We start from the raw sequence: 24289 nt of genomic DNA, 5'->3' as shown, positions 1-24289 counted from the left end.
ATGTTGGCCAGGCTGGTCTTGAACTCCTGACCTCAAGTGATCCACTCACCTTGGCCTCTCAAAGTCCTGGGATTATAGGCGTGAGTCACCGTGCCCAGCCAGCATGTATTTTTTAAAGATAATATAGATCTCAAGTTCATAATGATATTTCCAATACAAATGCAGAACTGCAAGTTTTCCTTTACTTCAATCTCACATCTGTACCTTTCTCTGATAAAAAGATCCCTGTTCTCTATAATCATATAATTACTCACATACAACAAACATACATAAAAGAGTGTAAAAGGATATTTCAACATACTTCATATCCACTATAACTTCAGAATAGGAATACCAACACTACCACCAACAACATGATGACTAAGAATAGTTTAAGATTTTGTTTCATTTTATAGTTATTGTTGCTGTTGTTGTTCTTGGGGAATATACCACTAGGGACATAAAACATTTTTTAGGTTACTTGAAATAGTTTCTTGGTATGATTATGCTCTAATTGAAAATACACTTAAGTTCTTTGCTTTCATTTGACTTTCTAAATTTTTAGGAATTGCTTTTTTTTGTATTTTGTCATAAAATTATGTAAAAATATTTAAAGACAAATCTATAAAACATGACATATTAATAAAAAGAATTAGAACAAAAAATTAAAAACCATACCAGAAGTGAGAATAAAAAAAGGTAACGAAATAGAAAGTAGGAGAAAAGACAAGAAAATTAGAGGAACAATGTAGGAGGCCTAATGTCCAAACATCAGGAGTTCCAGAAAAAAGTAGAGAAAAAAATGGAGGGAAATTATAAAAGAACCACTTAAAGAAAATTTTCCAGAACTCAACGAAGGATGATGTGTTTCTCGAGTAAGTGCCAGTAAGCATCTGGGCCAAGAATTAAAGGAAAAAAAAAAAAGTAAAAAAAAAAAAAAAAAAGACATCAAAGTACATTACTGTGAAATTTAAGGACAAAACAGGCCAGGTGCGGTGGCTTATGCCTGTAATCCCAGCACTTTGGGAGGCTGAGGCAGGTGGATCGCCTAAGGTCAGGAGTTTGAGACCAGCCTGGCCAATATGGTGAAACCCCGTCTCTACTAAAAATACAAAATTTGGCTGGGTGTGGTGGCAGGCACCTGTAATCCCAGCTACTCGGGAGGCGGAGGCAGGAGAATCACTTGAACCCGAGAGGCAGAGGTTGCAGTGAGCCGAGATCACGCCATTGCACTCCAGCCTGGGTGACAAGAGCGAGACTTTGTCTCAAAAATAAATCCAGAGTACATAATGAATGACTGAAGATAAAAATAGCACCATGGGTCAGGTGCAGTGGTTCATGCCTATAATCCCAGCACTCTGGGAGGCTGAAGTGTGAGGACCATTTGAGCCTAGAAGTTCAAGACCAGCCTAGGCAACATAGGGAGACCTCATCTGTACAAAATAAAACACTCCAGCCTAGGTGACAGAGTGAGAAGACACTGTCTCAAAAAAAAAAAAAAAAAAAAAAAAAAAGAATGCACTGAAATTAGCAGGAGCTATACTAAAGAAGATAAAAGAAATGTCTTAAAAATTCTGAAGAAATAATTTCAACCTAGAATTCTATATCCAGCCAACCTTACCCTAAGATATCAAAAAGCTGCATGCTCCTTTCCACAAGAAGCCTCTGAGAGTTGTGGGCCCTTACAACTAGGGGAAATATTCTAGAAAGATGATATGGAAACCAGGAAATGGGGTTTCTAACACAGAAAAGAGGTAAGAATAATTTATAGAATGAAAGCTGTATGGCACACATAGAAAATGAGCACTTCGGGAAGGGCACGGTGGCTCATGCCTGTAATCCCAGCACTTTGGGAGGCTGAAGCGGGCAGATCACGAGGTCAGAAGATAGAGACCACCCTGGCTAACATGGTGAAACCCCATCTTTACTAAAAAATACAAAGAAAAAAATTAGCCAGGCATGGTGGCAGGCGCCTGTAGTCCCAGCTACTTGGGAGGCTGAGGCAGGAGAATGGCATGAACCCAGGAGGCGGAGCTTGCAGTGAGCCGAGATCATGCCACTGCACTCCAGCCTGGGCGACAGAGTGAGACTCTGTCTCAGGGGGAAAAAAAAAAAAAAAAAAAAAGAAAATGAGCACTAAGAAAATAAAAAGGTCCAGGGGTTCTCCAAGAAAGAGAAATGGAACCAACAGAGAAATTTTAACATATTGGGCAGGATTTTTATAGCTCCTGTGTAAGGACACAGAAAATTAAGAGAAATGAAAAGGACAGTTAATAACTCCATGGAAAACAGTAAGCTGTAAAGAAAGGAAATGTGATCATAGTATATTAGGTATTAAATTGCAAAAAATATTTTTTAGTCATTATAATGTAAACACTGAATACAGATTTCACTAAAAATCATGCTGTATTAGTAGAGGGAAGATGGGGAAGAAGGTAGAGAAGTATGTAGCAGTGTTGGAGTAAGAGACTGAAATCCTCCTTTTCCATAGCAGGAAGTTAACAGTTGCTCTGTAAACTAAAGAGAGAAAGAAGACAGCAGAACAAGCTAAAAAATAGTCAAAGGGACTGGAAATGATTGCCTCTGGGGACCATGAATGAGGGTGGGGAGGGTTGTGCTAGCAACTGCTTTTTTTGGTCATATGTCTTATATTAAAGTTGAGTTTCCAAATTATGCACATGCATTGATTTGATGAAAAACAAAACAAAACAAACAAAAAGCAAGAAAATGAAAGCCACTGCAAGCTTGATATTCTAAGCAACATAAAACAAAAGACTGTTTCAGCTTAATGGAATGCTTTCAGTAAAAAGCAATCAATCCAACATGGAACTAATGCCAAACAAAATACATCTTTACCTTAAAAATGTTTAATTTATAAAATGTTCTCTTTAGAGTGATCCAGAATACCAGAGAAGTAAATTCTCTGCAAGGTTACCTCTTAAGTGAATCTGAATGTACAATATTATCAGTAATTTCAGATAGCAATACTGCAGACCATTCAATATGACAAAGTCCTGTTATGTAGTTTAAAATCTACAGAGATGAAAAGTGTATTTATTACATATTTGAGAAGTACTAAAATATAATTCTCTAATCCAGAGTGGAATAGGGATCTGATCAAAGCAAAGCTATGAGAACAAGAGGGCAGCAAGTTACAGATACCAAAATCAAATGGTGCAAATTTACTTTTGCTTTTTAATTGGAAATGTATTATTTCTCAAGAAAGATCTCTGGCCCTCCCAAAAACTGCACAAAAACTTTAACTGTCTGAAGAATATGCTTTTTATACTAAAATGATCAGTATATTTAAGAAATTGAGCATCCTTAATAAGTATTTAAAATTTGAATGTAAAACCTCTAGAATTTAACTGAATCAGTGACTGATTTTTACCAAGAATGCAAATTAATTTACCTTTAACATAAGAGATTCTGGGGCTTCAAGAGGTGTACAGGCATCAGGAGAGCCCACCAGTTCTGCTCCATGAAGAATAATCTTCTGACCAACTGTCAGTCTGCCATTCTTTAAGACAGCTAAGAGGGGAGGATCTAACTGGGCTTTAACAGCATACCATCCATCTGTAAGTTCAATAATGGCTACTTTTTGGGTATCTGCACTACTAGTTTTATTGCTAGAAGTTTCAGATATATTTGCGCTCAATGAAATTATGTCAGAAACACAGAGAACAAGTGTTTTTGCAGCTGTGTCATCCCTTTCCATTATCTTTTTTATAGCCGATCTTCTGCTTCTATCAATTTCCACATCATATCTAAAAGTAAACACAAAAATGCATATTTTAGGAAGTGTGACTCTAGAATGCCATTGTTTAAACAAGTCACTGAATAATTGAGAATAAAAACTGAATTTATCTAAGAAATACTGAGAATTTAAAATTTTGTAACTAGCCATATATTGTTTCATATTGTTAAAATACGAACTCTTTTTAAAAAGCAAAAAATAAAATGCAAAAATGCTTTATTAGCAATCCCCAAATAGTGGATCAAATTAATAACTCATAGTCTTCTCATACATCAAGAGGATAAGGAGCAGGTGGGGAAAGAGGGAAGCAAGCAATGCATGAATGTGTGATCTCTCTTAAATGGGGGCTAGGGATGACAAGAGAACAGCAGTGTGGGATGGCAACTGTCACTGACAACTGGCTTGTGCAACATTTTGACATGGAAGTCACAGATTACACAGAAACCTTACCATACTGCAGTACATGATTACATAAGGCCATGCTTTAAACTTGCCTGTATTTTAGTTGAAGAAGCACCCTTTCTGGGCTTAGGCATCTATTAGCAAATTCCTTAGGAAAGGCACATTCCATAGCTGCCAGTTTCCATATGATCCATCTATAGTGATTATAAACCCAAATTCTAGAAATAAGTTTTGGATCCACACCTGGAGTGTCACACAGAGCCCTGAACAAATAAAGGTAGAATATTATCATAAAAACCACATAGGATGATACTGAATTCAACAACTACGACTATTCTCTGTACAAAAACTACATTGTTCAAGATCATTCAGTAAGTTTTTATGAGTTCATATGATCTACAAGTAATATAATTTCAGAAAATTATTTGACATGTATCAAAATATCATACCGATAAAAACTTCACTTGCTGAGTATGGTGGCTCATACCTATACTCCCAGCATTTTGGGAGGCTGAGGCAGGAAGATTGCTTGAGGCCAGGAGTTTGAGACCAGCCTAGGCAACACAGTGAGACCCCCACATCTCTACAAAAAATAAAAAAAGTTAGCCAAGTGTGGGAGCTCACATTTGTGGTCCCAGCTACTTGGGAGGCCGTGGTGGGAGGATTGCTTGAGCCCAGGAGATTGAGGCTGCAGTGAGCCATGATAGTGCCACTGCACTCTAGCCTGGACAACAGAGTGAGACTCTATCTCAAAATATTAAAACAAAATAAAAAATTCCACTTAAGAGTCAACAGAACGATTTCAACTCATATTTGTTTCTGAAAAATGAGATCCTTGATTTTAAGTAATTACATTTTACATTATTTTTCTTATGAAAGAGATTGTTTTTAGAAATCACACCTGAGAACTGCCTTTCTTAGTTTTGGTGCTCTCCTTGATCCTGTCCCCTCTGTTCTCAAATCTCTAACTCCTCCTTTCTCATTCATACTCTTAGCACTAGGACAACAGAAGTAATCAAAAGAGAACTTTCATAAGCTCCCACCCTCATATCTATCCACTCACAGCATCTGTATCCCTATACTTTGCCCTCTTCCAAGCATCTGCATCCTTACACTTTGCCCTCTTCTACCATTTGTACACTAGCTCCTATACCCCCTGCTGCCTACAAGGCCAACGATCAGGAAATGCCTCCTCTCTCTCCTGCATCATCAATTTTTTCCTTCTCTACTGAACGATGTGAATCAGCATAAGATACGGTTTTTTTCTACCTTGAAACAAGCCAAAACCAAGACTCTTTGATCCTACTTCCTCTCCAAGCAATGTCCCTCTCTCTGCTTCTTTCTGGCAACTCCCAAAAGAACTGACTCTATTCTGTGTCTCCAACTCCTGCTCTTCAACTGCTCTTTAACTGCATTCTAATCAGGATATCACTCCACCAACCTATTGAGCTATTTTTATTAATGTTAGTAATGTCTTCTGCAGTGCTAAATCCAGTGGCCAATCTCAGTCCTCATCTTACTTTACCTATTAGAAGCAGCTTCCACAGCTGGTCATTTTCTATTCCCTGAAATTCCATCTTCACTTGGCATGCAACACCCCATTCTGCATTTATTCCTAACTTTCTGGTTGCTCTTTCTCAGTCTCCTTTCCATGGCCTTCAAGTCATCTATATGCCGATGACTTGTGAACTGATTTCTTTGGCCTATACTTTACCTGTGTATAGACTTGCATATCCAACTGCCTACCTAACACCTCTACTTGGCTGTCTACCATTACATTTCAAGCTTCAAACGTCCAAAACCAAACTCTCCATTTCCCTCCATCTTTGGTCTTCTCAATTCTGGTAGTTACACAGTAACTCTATCCATCCAGTTGCTAAGGCCAAAATCTTTACAGCCATTTTTATTCTCCTCCTCTTTCACATTTTATATCTAATCCTTGAGCAACTCCTAATGGTGCCACTTTCCAAACACCCCAGAGTCCAACTGCTTTCCACCAACTCCACTGCCACTTCCCTGGTCCAAGCAACCACCTCTCACATGTATTTCTGCAATAGCTTAAGTGGTCTCTCTGCGTCCATCCTTGCTCCTCTCCTCAACAAATAGCTAGAATTATTTTTTCAAAAATAAGTTAGATCAGGGTGGGCATGGTGGCTCACACCTATAATTCCAGCACTTTAGGAGGCCAAGGAGGGTGGATCCTGAGGTCAGGAGTTTGAGACCAACTTGGTGAAACCCCGTCTCTACTAAAAATATAAAAATCAGCTGGGCATGGTGGTGCACACCTGTAGTCCCAGTGACTCGGGAGGCTGAGGCAGGAGAATCGCTTGAACCAGGGAGGTGGAGGCTGCAGTGAGCTGAGATTGCGCCACTGCACTCCAGCCTGAGCAACGGAGTGAGACTGTCTCAAAAAAAAAAAAAAAAAAAAAAAAAGTCAGATCATGTCACCCTTTGCTTTAAGCCTTCCAGTAGTTTATTCAGTAAAAATCATGCAGAGTAAAAGGTAAGGTTCTTATAAAGGTCTATGAGGTCCTCCCTTTGTATCTCATCTACGACTACTCTTCTCCTATCCACTCTACTCCAGCTGCACTAACTTCCTGTTCCTCAAATACTTCAAGCACGCTCCCCTTTTAGAGACTAGGGGTCTTTCACTAGGATAGTCCTATGCTCCCTCCTTTTACTTTAGGTCATTTATCAAATGTAGCTGACTCAGTGAAGCCTTCCTAATTACTTATTAGACTAAACATCGCATCTCCTTGCCCAACTTTCTCTGACACCTTTCCAGCTTTATCTATCTTTATAGTATGTATCTTCTTCTAACATACTGTACAATTCACTTACTTTTCAACATTTTCTATGCCTTCCACGCCCACTAGAATGTATGACTCATCAGGACAGGGACTTTTTTGTTTTGCTTTATTATCCCTAGTACCCAGAATAGTACCTGACACATAGCAGGCGTTCAGTAGAGATTTGCTGAATTATCAGAAAAAACTAACGAGAGCTTCCACATTCCCACTTGACTACAGGGCAATCATTAACTTTTACCTTATGCAGTCTATTTAGTATGAGAAAATAATGCAACTGTTTAACCTACTTTTCTTACTGGAATCTATAAGCAGATGTTTGTTATATAAGATACGCAAGACGTAAACAATATTTGTTTTTGAAAGTTAAAACAAAATTCAGGAAAAAAAGTTTTACCACTTTTCCAAAACTATAAATTTTGGAAAAATGTACAGAAATTTAAAAATAAGGATGCTGAGGAAATAAATCCCATCTTTTGCCACTGGCATAATGTAATATATCTCTGATAACAAAAAGCTTTAAATTATGTTTCTGTAAAAATTACAATAAAAAGAGGTTATGCAGTTTCTAAATTGTTGCTGTTTTAGGGCTCTGAGATTTTCTAGTTATTTAGAATTATTGATATTCAAGTATTTGTTTAACTTTTAGTGTTTATTTATATTTTGTATCTACTAAAATACACAATGAAAGAAAACATGAAGTAAGTGGGTGTCGGGGGAGGAATCTATCATAAGGCCATTTTGAATTTAACTTCCTTTATTTTTATTTTTTTCTTGAGACAGAGTCTTACTCTGTCACCCAGGCTGCAGTGCAGTGGTGCGATTTCAGCTCACTGCAACCTCTGCCTCCTGGGTTCAAACGATTCTCCTGCCTCAGCCTCCCGAGTAGGTGGGATTACAGGCACATGCCACCACGCCCAGCTAATTTTTGTATTTTTAGTAGAGACAGGGTTTTGCCATGTTGGCCAGGCTGGTTTCAAACACCTGACCTCAGGTGATCTGCCCATCTCAATCTCCCAAAGTGGGATTATAGGTGTGAGTCACCACACCTGGCCTTTTTTGGAACAGGGTCTTGCTTTGTCACCCAGGCTGGAGTGCAATGGCCCAACTTCAGCTCGCCACAACCTCTGCCTCCCAGGCTCAAGCCATCCACCTCAGTCAGCCTTCCAAGTAGCTGGCACTACAAGTACATGTGCGGCAGATTTTTTTTTTTTTTTTTTGTCTGAGACAGAGTCTTGCTCTGTTGCCCAGGCTGGAGTACAGTGGAGTGGTCTTGGCTCACTGCAACCTCCACCTACTGGGCTCAAATGATTCTCCTGCCTCAGCCTCCCAAGTAGCTGGGATTACGGGCGTGCCTCACCACACCCGGCTAATTTTTGTATTTTTAGTAGAGCTGGGGTTTCACCATGTTGGCCAGGCTGGTCTCAAACTCCTGACCCTCAGGTAATCAGCCCATCTTGGCCTCCCGAAGTGTTGGGACTATAGGCGTGAGCCAGCATGCCTGGGTAGGCAAATTTTTTAATTTGGTTGTAGAGGTGGGTTTTCACCATGTTGCCCAGGCTGGTCTCAAACTCCTGTGCTCAAGAGATCTGCCCACCTCAGTCTCCCAAAGTGCGGAGATTACAGGCATGAGCCACCATGCCTGGCCCTCAAATTTAACTTTTTTTTTTTTTTTTTTTTTTTTTTGAGATGGAGTCTCACTCTTATCACCCAGGCTGGAGTGTGGTGGCATGATCTTGGGTCACTGCAACCTCTGCCTCCCGGGTTCAAGTGATTCTCCTGCCTCAGCCTCCTGAGTAGCCGGGATTACAGGTGCCTGCCACCATGCCCAGATAATTTTTGTACTTTTAGTAGAGATGGGATTTCGCCATGTTGGCCAGGCTGGTCTCAAACTGCTGACCTCAGGTGATCCACCTGCCTCGGCCTCCCAAAGTGCTGGGATTACAGGCGTAAGCCACTGCACCCGGCCAAATTTAACTTTATAAATTGGCCTTTATTTATAAATGCATAAGAAAAATGTCCCAAATCAAGCCAATCCAGTTCATTAAACCCCAGGACAAACGGCACTTTTCAAAAGACTTCAACAGAATGCTTAACCGTAATGCACTTAAAATGATTAAATGCATAAAAATTCGATTTCTAGCCAACTTTTTAGTTCGATAGACAGTTAAGAGAAGCAAGAGGGATGAGGGAATACATAAAAATTAACACACAATCTTTTTGCATAGAGTACCTATAAAATTCTTCTTTTCCAGCCTTTCCATCATTGGAGGGTATGAGCCATCCACCATCAGCCAACTGTATTCCTTTTCCAGCCCATAAACTTTCCTTACCAAAATAATCTTGAGTGTAAAACTGAAAAGACTCTGCATTTTTGCTGTTAATTTTTATGCAATGTTTAGAAACGCCATACATATACAGCTACACAAACACACACACAAAATGAAAAATAATTTAAAATAAACATGTATCAAGCAATAAAAACAATTATAACAAACCAAAACTGAATTTACCAAAAATTTTCATTAACTACTAGAATATTCACTACGAAAACATTTTACTTACTAGAAACTAAAAATTTTAACGTAATATAAATGATCCATACATTCCACAGTCTGCTGTACCTTTTCCACCCCCTGTGTTTACACCTCCTGTTAAATCTGCCATAGGAAGGTACTGTGAGGATAAAAAAACGTAATGTTTTACAAAATCTCTTAAGTTCAAAAACTTAGATGGGAAACAAAAGGGAAAAGTGTAAGTATTTTAGGGAATGTGACCTCAGGTGATCAGATTTGTACACAGGCAAGGCTTACTTTCAAACTGCTTCCTTTCACCCCAGGATATCTAAACCAAAGTGTCTTTTTTTTTGTTCAGAGTTTGACTCTGGAGTCAGACTCTTTGCTTTGGAATCATAGCTCTTCCCCTTACTAGTTAAGTGACTCTGGGGCAGTTATTTAACCCTCTCTATGCTTCAGTTCTCTTATTTGCAAAATGGAAACAAAATAACAGTGTCTTTCTTTCAAGGTGACTATAAGGATTAAGCAAGATATACTTAATGCGTGTGAAGTGCTTAGAAGAGCACCTCACACCTAGAAAATGCTCAAAGTTAGCCATTAATGTCATCAATATTATTTTCACCTCTCCACTGCCTAAAATTCTACTAGATAGTACTGGCTTAAGGAGAATCCTCTTTTGAAAATATAAATAGCTCATAGAAGGTTCAGGGCTATCAGTTATTCATATTTGAATATCAGTAAAACTACTTTTCTCTAACACCTAGCTGAAAGCATTTACAATGATAAAGTAAGATTTGAAGGGGGAAAAGAAATAGTAATTTGGAAGCACAGATCACTTTAGTAGGATGAGGAAGGCCTAGCAAGGGGCCAGAGGCTGCCACTGTAGGCTAATTAGGAAATATGATGATTTCATTCATCCATTCCTGCACTAATATGTTCATTCTTTAAACAAAGCCATTTGTAGATACTAGTTAATGAAACAAAATTACACTCTGTCATAAAAGCCATCAGTATTGTAGACAAACACATACCTGTTTATGAGAACAGGCAGAGGGAACTTGGCCTCCTACTGCTGCTTTCAGAGAGATTCGAGGCAGAGTGGATGTTTTTGCAAGATACAGACTGCCTGGTTGTGGAAAGATGCGTTGCCTTTGTTTCTTCTTAATTCGCATATCCTGTATATCTCTGGCATTCTGAAGACTTGTAATTAAATCTATTAAAGAATACATACTTAGCAAAAATAAAATTGAAACTTAAAAAGCATAACCCCTGGCAGGGCACAGTGGCTCAGGCCTGTAATTCCAGCACTTTGGGAGGCTGAGGTGGGCAGATCACCTGAAGTCGGGAAGTCAAGACCAGCCTGACCAAAATGGAGAAATCCCGTCCCTACTTAAAAAAAAAAAAAAATACACAAGTTGCCGGGTGTGGCGGCACATGCCTGTAATCCCAGCTACTCGGGAGGCTGAGGCAGGAGAATCACTTGAATCCGGGAGGTAGAGGTTGCAGTAAGCTGAGGTCGACCACTGCACTCCAGCCTGGGCAACAAGAGCAAAAAGCTGAGATCCGGCCACAGCACTCCAGCCTGGGTGACAGAGCGAGACTCCGTCTCAAAAAAAAAAAAAAAAAAAAAAAAAAAAAAAAAAAAAAAGAGCACAACTCCTAGCTTTATAAAATTATACATATCAATTTCCTTGAAGTTTACATGCTCTCCTTTTCTCTAAAAAGGGTAACCCTTTTAATTCTTCATAAATGAAAGGATGTTTCAACTTGTAAAGCTGTATAAACATAAATATCTTTACTATTTTTATCTCTTTTTGAGACGGAGTTTTTCACTTGTTGCCTAGTCTGGAGTACAATGCCACGATCTCGGCACACTGCAACCTCTGCCTCCCGAGTTCAAGGGATTCTCCTGTGTCACCCTCCCAAGTAGCTGGGATTACAGGTGCCCGCCACCATGCCAGCTGAATTTTTTTTTTTTTTTTTTGTATTTTTAGTAGAGACGGGGTTTCACCATGTTGGCCAGGCTGGCCTTGAACTCCTGACCTCAGGTGATCCGCCTGCCTTGGTCTCCCAAAATGCTGGGATTATAGGCATCCCGGCCCTATTTTTATCTCATTTTTAAAAGAAAATTAGTAGTATGATAGAAAATATATTCCAGTAACAGCAGTCCTAGATTGTATGTCTAATTTTTTTTAACAAGTCCACAAGTAGTTATCTTTGAAAGAAACATTAGAATAATTTAAACCTAATCTTTGGATTTAGAAAATCTAAAGCATTAAAAAGAGTTTTAAAATTATCACCACCAAAGATGGAAAACCATCAGGACATTATTTAATAAGGGAAATATCTAACTGAAAGGCAAAAATTCATCACACAAATTGTCATACAATACCTAAAGGTTCTTCTTCACACTTTGTGAAAATTACAGTTGCTGCTTGATTGGAGTTGTTTTTGTTAAACTGATGAATCTCATTGTCATTAATCTTATTTTTACTATCACCAGAGCCATGTCCATCAATGTTTTGTTTTTGTTTGTTTTCCTCCAAGTTAATATTCCTAACACACTGTTCATCTCTGTGAAAATGTGATTTAGTTTTAAAAGGTGGAATAAAGACTTTGGTTGGTTTGCCTGTAGTAATCAAGTGTCTCATTTTTTCATTTCTTGTAGCAGAAACTTGATAAAATGGATGTCCTGAAACTGCTAAATTGCTTGAAGATTTTTCCAAAGTCAGATGTTCATACAAATGAGATTTAGACAGAAATTCTTGACCAGGTGCAGTAAAATTTGGATTCTGTATCTCTTGACGTTCCTTAGTTGTGCTTCAATGGGGAGAAAATATTTAAGTTTATTGACTAGTACACATACAAATATTTAGGAATATGCCTTTTCTGCGGACCCTCATTTGCTACATGGTGATCCTATTCTGGTAACTGTTTTGCATTCATCATGGTTACCATTCCAAAACAATACCACTTTTCAAGGCTATAACCGTTTTTCACACACTCATTCCTAGCCTTTGACTTTACAATCTACCTCACATAACACATAATAGAAGAGAGTCTGTGAACTGTGGACCCTCTCAGTGTGTCCCCTCCAATTCCATCATAGTACTGCTTACCTCCTTCACCAGGGAAATGTCTACCCATCCTCTTCTCTCACCTTCACCTGAACTCTCTACCCCGCCTAATACCTCAGTCTCCACAGGAGACCCCCTCTTTCAATTATCCTGCCTCACTCTCTTTTCTCTCTTCTACCTATGTATACCTTTTTAAAAGTGTCCTTTTCATTTAGCCCAAAAGTCTTGCCTACCTTTAAAACTCTTATTTTCTCACTCGCCTTTATCTCTGCCTCAAGCTAATACTCACTGTTACCTATACTCCACAGTCAACCTTCTTTAATAGGTAATGTAGCTATTTTCACTTCCTCAATTTCTACTCAATAAACTCTCATTTCTCCCACTACTCTACAGAAACTGTTCTCAATAAAGTTGTTAATGACCTCCCAGATGCACATGAGATACATACAAACTCACTCTACTCAACTTTCCTGACAGCTATAACGGTTTACATTTTCCTTCTTTTAAATTTCTCACCATCACTGTACCTCTTTCATCTTTTACTGGTCTTACCTCTTCCTGATTCCTAAAAAAAGTCTCCAAAGTTGGATGTCTTCCTTAGACACTTTCCCTCACTAATGTGAGTCATTTCCATTGCTTAAATTATCACCTAACAATGAAAATATCCTTTATCCTCATGCTCGACTTTCCCCTAGGGTTGTTCCTACATTTTACACTACGTATAGCATCAGACATCTGTACCTTGATGTTTCATACTCATTTCAAACTCAATATGTCCAAAAGTAATCACCTTTCTCAGCATACATGCTCTTCTTAATACTTGACATCTTGCTGAAAACCCCAGATTTCCTTTTACCAAACCCTGAACACCTGGAACTTGAAGTTATTCCTTTAGTTATCCATTCATCTATCCATCAACTATTTAATGAATTCCTACCAGGTGCCAGACATTGTTTTGCTGAGGAACACAGTTAACAAAATTTTGTTTTTGCATGTACATTTCAATGGAAGAAAACAGACAAATATGTCAATTGGCCTAGACATAAGTGTTCCTGGAGCAAGGAAAACAAGGGGAACATTAGAAGGTGATACTGGAAAAATAGCAAAGCAGCCAGATCATCAAGAATCTGCACACCATGACAAGGGCTTTTAGTCTCTACTCTGAGATGGCACACCATGGAATAGTTCTGAGTAAAGAAATGACATAGGCCGGGCGCGGTGGCTCAAGCCTGTAATCCCAGCACTTTGGGAGGCCGAGACAGGCGGATCACGAGGTCAGGAGATCGAGACCATCCTGGCGAACACGGTGAAACCCCGTCTCTACTAAAAAATACAAAAAAACTAGCGGGGCGAGGTGGCGGGCGCCTGTAGTCCCAGCTACTCGGGAGGCTGAGGCGGGAGAATGGTGTAAACCCGGGAGGCGGAGCTTGCAGTAAGCTGAGATCCGGCCACTACACTCCAGCCTGGGCGACAGAGCCAGACTCCATCTCAAAAAAAAAAAAAAAAAAAAAAAAAAAAAAAAAAAAAAAAAAAGAAATGACATAATCTGTCTTATGTTTAAAAGCATCCCCTGGCTTCTTTGATGAGAATCCATTGTATATTGAGGAGTAGGGAGGTAAGCAGGGGGACCAGTTCCACTGAAAGGACTGACTGGAGTGGGTTCAGGAGAGTACTCAAAGAGAAGAAGTGAAAAGAGTAGGGTCAATTCTAATGAGTTGGGCTTTAAGAGAAGCAAGAAAATGGACTGGTGAGATTAGTTTAGCAAGGCTCTTCTTTTTAAGAGGTGAGATGTACAACAACTGCTTAGGGTGATGAGAACAATCTATTAGGAAAAAATCAGTGATGCAGGAGAGAGAGAAGACAATTGGACTGATTTCTTCAAACAGGTGATCTAGGTGAGATCTAATGCACAAGAGTGAATAAACCTTCTATCCCCAAACTTCTACTGATTGTTCTCTTTTAATCCTTTCTTTTTAAATATTCAGAATATTTTTAGTATAAGGAGTTTGCCTTGTAGGTTATGCTCAAGATGTCTATTTAAATGTAATTGGAAATAATTTGCCAGTCTCAACTTATCACTATCTGGCCAAATCTACTGAATTTATCTCTTAATCATTCTCTACCCTCTACTCTACCTCCTTTGCTAGGTTAAGACCTGTACTTCCTTACTAATCTCCTTGCAACAGTTTTGCTTTGGTCTACTTCTAAAACACCAATCTTACTTTGTTCCTCTTGTCAGAAACTTCCAAAGACAGCCTATCACCTATCTAGGTTTCAAATTATCAGAAATGACATACAGGAAGCTTCCTACTTGGTCCTAACCTCCCCATTTCTTTTTGTTTCCCTTTGTCCCCCAACCAAATTCCAAGATTTGGAATGTCCTCTTTAACCAAGCATTCTTTACATTCTGTCTGAAGTACTTTTCCCATTGAGCTTTCTGTCATGTAATTAGCTGACAATTTTTCTATGTTCTTACATCACTTTTTTACATCTATTTTAGAATTTATATTACATTATAATTCTTGCTTTCATGTCTGGTTCCCAGGCTAGCAATCTGAGTTAGACTTATTTATCTTTATATCCATCACTATAGTATATACTAGGTAGTTTGAGCAGGTACTTTAACAAATGTTTGCTAAATACATCAAACTATTCTCCCATTTTACACATAAATTAGGCTAATATACAGGTAAATAACTAGGTATTTCCTTTCTTATTTAATACAACTGTTTGATAAAAAAGAAATGAAAAAAAAAATCACCTGGCTTTCTACATATGTATGTGCAGCCTGCTAAAAAACACATTCCAGAAATACAACTCAGTGACTTTAACAACTCCACAAGCAGGTGTTTTTGAAAAGGTAACATTAGGCCTGGTGCAGTGGCTCATGTCTGTAATCCCAGCACCTTGGGAGGCCAAGGTGGGCGGATCATGAGGTCAGGAGATTGAGACCAGGAGATTGAGACCATCCTGGATAACACGGTGAAACCCCGTCTCTACTAAAAATACAAAAAATTAGCCAGGCGTGGTGGCACGCGCATGTAATCCCAGCTACTTGGGAGGCTGAGGCAGGAGAGTCGCCATGAATCTGGGAGGCGGTGGCTGCAGTGAGCCAAGATCATGCCACTGCACTCCAGCCTGGGCAACAGAGTGAGACTCCATATCAAAAAAATAAAATAAATAAAATAAAATAAACGGTAACATTAAAATAATTTCAATATTTTTAGGCTTAAAAATTATCAGCTAGAAAAAATTTTGCAACTACTTTAAACAATTTTAGATGATTTTATATTTACATGTCTGATGTTTCTTCTTGACTTTTTCCCTTGAAGCACCCCTATAGAAAATGAAGATTTAGCTCTGTCAACACAACTTCTACTTTACTACACACACACACTCTTGCCTTTCATCTTCCTAAATTATGTATTTGATTCTATTGTGTCTGGAATTGGCTCCTTCCGGTGGGTTCTTGGTCTCACTAACTTCAAGAATGAAGCCACAGACCCTCACGATGGGTGTTACAGTTCTTAAAGATGGTGTGTCCGGAGTTTGTTCCTTCTGATGTTCAGATGTGTCCGGAGTTTCTTCTTTCTGGTGGGTTCGTGGTCTTGCTTGACTTCAGGAATGAAGCCACAGACCTACACAGTGAGTGCTACAGCTCATAAAGGTAGTGCGGACCTAAAGAGTGAGCAGCAGCAAGATTTATTGCCAAGAGAAAGAACAAAGCTTCCACAGCGTGAAAGGGGACCCGAGAGGGTTGCTGGGGCTGGCTTGGGTGGCCAGCTTTTATTCCCTTATTTGGCCCTGCCCACGTCCTGCTGATTGGTCCATTCTACAGAGTGCTGATTGGTCTGTTTTACACAGTGCTGACTGGTGCATTTACAAACCTTTAGCTAGACACAGAGGGCTGACTGGTGTGGTTTTTTACAGAGTGCTGTTTGGTGCATTTACAAACCTTTAGCTAGACACAGCACTGACTGGTGTATTCACAATCCTTTAGCTAGACAGAAAAGTTCTCCAAGTCCTCACCTGACCCAGAAGCCAGCCAGCTTCACCTCTCACTATCAATGTTCAACATTTACATTATGGCTAAGTCAGTATAAAGTATGTGTAGTATTAATGTGTAGTATATAAACAGTATATATCCTTTACAACTTTTGCTTTCTCAAGGTAATTTTTAAAATCTGCTTATTTTCTATGTACCTATTGTTTATTCACATCTAAACTCTTAGCTATATATATAAACCTCTTTTTATTCTGTTCACAAATTAAAGTTTTTAAAAAACCTTTTCTTCTCCTTGAATAATGTTTCTTCTAAGTTATTTTCATTAATTTGTTTTTGGGTATTTTATTTTTGCTTTTTCTGATGTCTCATAATCTTTGGATGTCTGTTTATACTTAAAAGTGAGGGACCAAAAGGCTGTTTGGAAGCACTTGGTACAAAGATGAACTTGACCGCAAGCTACACAGTAGCCTGATTAAATAGAAACTTCCAATAGTGAAAACTTAGCTATCTATATTCTGGAAGTTGGCCGGGCGCGGTGGCTCAAGCCTGTAATCCCAGCACTTTGGGAGGCCGAGACAGGTGGATCACGAGGTCAGGAGATCGAGACCATCCTGGCTAACACGGTGAAACCCCGTCTCTACTAAAAAAAAAAAAAAAAAAAAAAAAAAAAAAAATTTCTTTTTAAAATTTCTCTTCTGTGCCTTCCTTCTCAAACTGTATTTTCAGATGATAGACCCACAGGATTAACTTTTCATACCTTTTTTCATTTTATTCTATATTCTGGGAACTTTCATGATTCTTATCTTCCATTATTTCTACTAATTTATTTGTGCTATCATATTTTTAATTTCTAAGAGCTTTTTATAGCAACTTGTTATTATTTTATGGCTGTTTTTTCTTTTCTTACCTGAGAATATTAGTAGGTTTTTATGAAGTTTTCAGAGTCTATTTCCTCTAGGTTCCTTTCTGCTATGGATTTTGTACTTTGGTGACTATGTTTCATAGTAGCTTTCTTCCAATGACTAGTTATCTTTGACTATCTTTTCTTATTTAAATGTGAAGCACTTAATAGCTTCCTGGAAGCTCTATGCATGTCAACAGTTAGCTTCATGGTCTGATGACTGGCTATACTATTTCATCTGAGTATCCTCAACTATCAGTATTTTTTCGTCTTTTCTATTGGGTCAGGCATATTCCCCAGAAAAAAAAAATTTTCCATTCTCATGCCTAAAGGGCCTGCCTGCCAGCATTTGGGAACCAAGTGTGGGAAGGAGCTAGGTCTCACTGCTTGACATACAGATTTGTATCTGATGTTTCATTTTAGTATCTTTCCCTCAATTGTGCCTTGTGTCTCCTCCCTCCAGCCCACCTTCAGTTCAGAATCCTCTCAATTCATCTTTTTCAAAAAACAAATGTCTGATTTCCTGGAGGAAGAAGGATAACCGCCTATTTGCAGTGGGGGAGGAAATACAGTCATTTCTTAAAAAGAATTTCAACTAATCTTCCTATTCTACTTCACCTTCAGAAGTACATGTTGCTGCCAATTTGAATCTTTCTCAGGTTTTTAGGGGAAAGCATCTCTGTTTGCTCTAGGGTCAGGTTTTAGCTTTCCCATGCTTACTAAATCCTTCATGTTTTTGGTTTCCAAACTTTTGTTGTTGTTTCTTCTGGTCATTGTCCTTGGGAATTACACATTAAAAAAATTATCTTAGTACTTTTCGAAAGGTTTAGAGAGGAGAGGTAAAAGAATATTTTTAATATTTGCAATCTTTTTGTTAATTGACTTCGAGCAATTTCCTTAATTCCTTCCAACCTTAGTAATTCATCAATAAAATTAGAATAAAATCTGTCTACTTTACAAAAGCTGCCATAAAATTAAAAAATAAAATAATGATATGAACAGCACTATAAAATACTACCAAAGTACAGAATTATTTCATCCTGATGCAGGTTTTCAAAAAGGGAAATGTTAACTTCTTAATATTAGTGTCATTATTTTTAGAAATGTTCATTTATAAAAATGAGACTTTTCTCATACTATATTAGGATTTAGAAAAATTTAAACATGCCTTACCAAAAGGGTACACAGGTAATCGGCTCTAAAGAAACGTGATGCATAAACAATCTTCGATCTTTTATTGTGCCTAGGAAACAATTATTTTATATTACATATTAGTTAAAATCTAAGAGAATATCCATGTTACTGTACTTACACAAAAAATTTGAGACAATTACAGACTTCAAAATTTTCAGTGAATGGATGTTCAATAAATGATAACTATGAAAATAAATTGCTGATTCACAAATTGATAGTGACTATGCACCAAATAACTCACAGTACAAGCATACAACAGAAATCAGTATACATTTAGTCAGCTGATGTTAACCATAATAACTCAAAGGTGTTAGCTAATTTCTGATGCAAATGCAAAATTTAAAATTTACTCTTTGAAGGTTTAAAAGCTAAGCTTTAGATATTGTTCATTCTCAGTGTGTAACTTGTACCTAATTAAATCTTCAATAAGTCCACTAGTTGGAAATTGGTTGAATAAACTAGGATACACTGATACAGCCAGATGATCAACTACTATGTAACCATAAAAAAGAATGAGGAAGATCTCTATATACTCATTAAGGAGTTATCTCCAAATAATTCTTAAGTAAACAACAACCAATAAACAAAGTGGAAAATGGTGTATATACTGTACCTTTTGAGTAAGAAAGGGTAATGAGAATATATATGTATATATTTGCTTATTTTTATTAAAAAGAATCTTGAAAAAAAAAACACTAAAAAAGATTACCTACAGAAAGCAAGAGGTGGGTGAATAAAAACTCTAAGTATACCTTTTTGTAGTTCTGATGAATGAACTATGTCATGTTTTATTTATTCAAATGTAAAATTAAATAAAAAAAGACAAATCCTAAAATTGAAAACAAATGGAAAAAAAGGAATCTGACCTAACTATCAAATTGGTAACCACATCCAGAAGAATTATTTTGAGTGCCATTTGAACACGGTATTTTGACTACACATCCTTAATAATATATGGGTTGAGTATCCCTAACCTGAAAATCCAAAATGCTCCCAAATCTGAAACTTTTTGAATGCCAACATGAGGCCAGTAGAAAATTCCACATCTGACCTCATGTGACAGGTCACAGTTTAAACTGTCTCATGCAAAAATTACTTAAAATATTGTATAAAATTACATTTAAGTTATATGTAAAAGGTTTATGAAACTTAAATAAATTTCATGTTTAGACTTGAGTCCTATCCCCAGATATCTCATTATGTATTGTATATGTAAGCATTTTAAAATCTGAAAAAATCTGAAATCTGAAATAGTCCTGGTCCCAAGCATTTCAGATAGGGATACTCAACCTATATACTCTAAGGACAAAAATTGCAAAGAATTCTTACATTTTCCTAGTAGTTTTATTGTCAGTAGTTAATACTGACATTGTAAATTCAGATTATTATGTATATACTATAGGACAATGATTCTCAAGAAATAATCGGTGGAATCCTGACTGTGAGGTACCTACAACCATTTTAGGGAATCCAAGCTGTCAAAACTGTCTTATTGGTAAGATGTTATGTATGTCCTTTTCACTGTTGATATTTGTACTGTTGGTGTATTATGATTGCATACTTCAGTGCGTTTCTCAAGAAAATACACTTAAATGATTGAGTTGTGAGCTGTACTAGCTTTTTTTTCATGAAATACCTTTTACTTGAAAGAATAACCAACAAACTATAGTTATTCAGACTTGGGTATTCGGTAGACGTCTTTTCAAAAATGAACGAAAATAAGCTTGTCAACTACAAGAAAAATAAGTGACAATACTTATTGCCAGGGGAAAAATTCAAGCTTTTAGATGAAAATTAGAATTTTTGGGAAGCTTGTATCCAGCTTTGTAAGCTTGACAGGTTTCTACTACTTAAACTTTTCTGATCAGTAATGGCATCAATGAAAGTGATTGTTTAATACTGCATAATAAAACTGTCAACTTTCGGAAGATCCACATAACTCATATCTTCCAAATGACCAATGCATAATATTACAAATTTTAACATTAATCAATTTACATTTCTAATATGGTAAATATCAATAGATATATTCCACATAAATGCGCTTTTGGGTCCTCAGTAATAAGAGTATAAAGATGTCCTCGATTGGGCACAGTGGCTCACTTCTGTAATCTCAGCACTTTGGGAGGCCAAGGCAGGTGGATCACCTGAGGTCAGGAGTTCAAGACTAGCCTAGCCAACATGGCGAAACCCCTTCTCTACTGACAATATAAAAATTAGCCAGGTGTGGTGGCACACACCTGTAATCCCAGCTACTCGGGAGGCTGAGGCAGGAGAATCTCTTGAACCCAGGAGGTGGAAGTAGAGGTCAGCTGAGATCGTGTCACTGCACTCCAGCCTGGGCAACAAGAGCAAAACTCCATCTCAAAAAAAAAAAATAAAAAATATGAGGATCAAATAAAGAGTGAATATCTACTGGCTCAAAATAATTCCACAAGCAAGTTATATTTCATGCAACAGTAGCACTGTTAGAATACATCTTCCATTTACTTCTTTGTAGGACTATGTCAAAACCAATTCCTTCAGAAACACACAATTTGTCTATGTGCTTTATACTACCTAATGCCATTCTTTCAATACCTTGAGAGGAGTTACATCTTATACAGCCTCTAAAGACAGCTTATCAAGTAATAATACAGTAAAAATTACCCTACCAATTACTTACACATCTTAAAAAAAAAAAAAAAAACCAGTAAACATTGTTTTAATTTTCAACTCTCTTCAGAATTCTTGTGCACACTAAAGGTTGGAGAACACATTGGATGAAAAACAAAAACAAAAACAAAAAAACAGAAATAAACAGTTTTCTGGACATTCAAACCATCCTGTGTTTGTAACTTTCAAATTTCTATCACTAATGGGAGATGAGTTAGAAAATTCCAGATGTTCCTACTTCTTGTGGGATTTACCCTATGTGTTTCAGAACTAAGCGTCTTTGATATAATTATCCTTCACTATATGAACTCTTCCTATCCAAACTTAGAAACCAAATATATATAATTAACAACAGTTATACATGTCATATTTTCAAGCATTCCATGGTAAGAACTTTGGATTTCAGCCTAAATGAGACAGGTGCCAGAGAGTTTTAAGCAGCCAACTAACATGATCTGACCATTGTGTCAGGATGACTCTGGTTGAGGATGACTCTGGTTGCAGTGTTGAGAACAGCCTGAAGAAAAGGGGCAAAAGCAGGGAGATCAACTAGAAGCTATGATAGTGGCTTAATGACAGTGGTGGGGGTACAGGCGGAAAGAAATGATCAAATTCTTGTTACATTTTTGATGGCAGAACCTACAGAACTTGTTGATGGGTTGGTATAAAGTATGAGGAAACAAAAGACTGAAACATTAAGAGTGGTACTGCCCCTTGTTGAGAAACGAAAGACAACTTAAAAAGTAGGTTTGGAGCAGGGATGGAGTCAGGAGTTCAGCACTGGTTACATGTTAACTTTGAGATGCATATTAGCAATGCAAGTCAAGATGTATTAAGCAGGCAAATGAATGAGTCTGGAGTTCAGGGACAGGTTAACGCTGCAGTTACAACTGGCAGACAATGAAATTTAGATGGAGAAGAGATGTAAGGACTGAGCCGTGGGGCACTCCTGCCTAGAATAAGGAAGAACAGGCAAAGAAGACAGAGAAAGAGTGGCAATGTAGGAGGAGAACCAAGAGAATGTGGTGGTCTGGAGAAGACTGATAACTATGTCAAATGCAGCTGAAAGATAGTCAAATGAGGACTGAGAAATGTCCACTGGATTTGGTACCATAGAAATCATTGTGTTATTTAGGAAAGATGGATTTTGCTGTAATGCTGGAGGCCAAAAGTCTGACTGGACTCCAAAACCTAAGCTTTAAATATTACACTACCTTTTTACTAAATTCTTATAGCTTTTTAAAAATAAAAAAGTCATTATTTTATCATCATTTCATGCTTCCCAATTACTTCAGCATCATACTAGATATTATAAAGGAAAAGTCCACTTAATAATAAGATACAAATTTAACAATTAAACCACACTGTAAAATATTTTCCAATATACACATCCAAAAGAACTGAGAAAAATAACTAAGAATATTATATACCATACCTATAGAAGGAGAAAAGATATAAATAAAAAGCAAATTTTACCATCTGGAGTGCTTTTTGAAGGCTTTAGGGATTTTTCTTGATTTTCTATTATCCTGTCAAATTCATTTAACAAGTTTCTTTTGATTGGGGGTTCTCCTAAAAAGAAATATTTCATGTATGTTTTCAAAGCAAATAATATCAGTTTTATTTCTCAAAAGACTACAGTCCATTTTTTTTTAAAGCTAAAGTATTGACTCTTTAAATGTTAAACAAAAACACATACAACAAATAGTGACCTAATCTTTGAAAGAGAAAAGTCAGTTTTCAATGTCAATTACATTTTTGTTCTGTTTTGACCACTTTAAAACACCACTATTGAATAGGGTCTAGGGATAAACAGATGCTACCAGATACCACAGACAAGCTACTTTTGAAAAACTGACACTGAATATAACTCTAGGTTTACTGGCAATAAGGTCTGACAAAATTTCTTCAAATAAACTTTTTTTCTTTTTTTTTTTTTTTTTGCGGCAGGCGGGGAGTGGGGGCAGCCATTAAACTGAAGGAGGAATTTATTATGTAGATCCTTGAATTAGAGTTAAGAGGCTTTTTAAAATTACCAAATTACATTAAAGTACTAGTAATAGAAACAATTCTTATTTAAAAGTTCTACAGAGGCTAAGAGAGTAAGATTAAACCATAATTCAAGGTAGGCATTTCCATGTCATGCTGAGATAACATATGATAACAGGTACTTTGCTTCTTGATGCTTTATTACAGGGAATAAATTTGTATAATTTAATAAGTAAAAATGTCCATGCAAGGCGTTAGCAGGTGTTAGATTATTATAAAAGTGGTTTAATTGTTTAACAGTGACCTGTACTGTTCCAGTAACCAGAAGCTGGCTAAGCTATATACTTATATGAAACAGAAACACCATTGAAAGCATTTACAAGTCTGAGTTATTGTATTTTTTCCCCTAGGTAGAAGGTCAACACACTTCAGTATGCACAAGAACAGAATGGGTTGCTATAAATAAAGCCATTAGTTTCCACAAAAGAGTTACAAACATCTTTAAGCATGTACACTTCAGGATTTCACACTAAAGGACAGCAAACAGTTTTAAGTATTATAAACTTACTACTTTGTCCATAAAGTAAACCCTATATTGAATGTGACCTGGATAACACTTGATTAAGTAAATCTGTATCCACCAGAATGACTTAGGGGCAAAAGACACTTTTTGAATGAGGAGACTGACTTCAGTGTCTCTCTGTAATATGTGAGGTCTAGACAGGAAGAATTCTAATAACTAAAATATTTTTATGAGTTATAGGTTTTTTAAAAAGGAAACAGTTATTTAAGATTATCCACCGTAATGTTGGAGTTTTGGTGTTTGCTTTAATTGTAACTAACCAACAGATTCAATTATTTAAGATTATTACCAGATACACTAACAGAAAAAAATACACAAAAAAACAAAACCAAATACATATCTAATATAGGTATGTATTAGGTTAACCTAATATAGTCATTTGCCACATAATGACATTTTGGTCAACAACAGACCACATATGCA

At 37.2% G+C, this 24289-nt stretch overlaps 1 protein-coding gene across 7 annotated transcripts in view; it reads right to left on the bottom strand.

The window, feature by feature from the left end:
• Positions 1 to 24289, bottom strand: part of BRCA2 (BRCA2 DNA repair associated) — a 92896-nt gene that overhangs the window by 40637 nt on the left and 27970 nt on the right. The window contains exons 12-18 of one of the 7 annotated variants that reach the window (XM_005585600.5): positions 22771 to 22866; positions 18619 to 18688; positions 11854 to 12281; positions 10493 to 10674; positions 9179 to 9366; positions 4231 to 4401; positions 3392 to 3746 (exon numbers count right to left, since the gene is read on the bottom strand). In XM_005585600.5, coding sequence (XP_005585657.3) covers positions 3392 to 3746; positions 4231 to 4401; positions 9179 to 9366; positions 10493 to 10674; positions 11854 to 12281; positions 18619 to 18688; positions 22771 to 22866 — 1490 coding nt within the window. Of the gene's footprint in view, positions 1 to 3391; positions 3747 to 4205; positions 4402 to 9178; positions 9367 to 10492; positions 10675 to 11853; positions 12282 to 16069; positions 16217 to 18618; positions 18689 to 20879; positions 21003 to 22770; positions 22867 to 24289 lie in introns of those variants that run through there. The other 6 variants (XM_074021823.1, XM_074021824.1, XR_012426807.1 and 3 more) reach the window with 6 other exon arrangements.

This window comes from Macaca fascicularis, chromosome 17 (assembly GCF_037993035.2).
Source record: "Macaca fascicularis isolate 582-1 chromosome 17, T2T-MFA8v1.1".
NCBI classification, from domain to species: Eukaryota; Metazoa; Chordata; class Mammalia; order Primates; family Cercopithecidae; genus Macaca; species Macaca fascicularis.
This window is presented reverse-complemented; position numbering and strand designations above follow the sequence as displayed.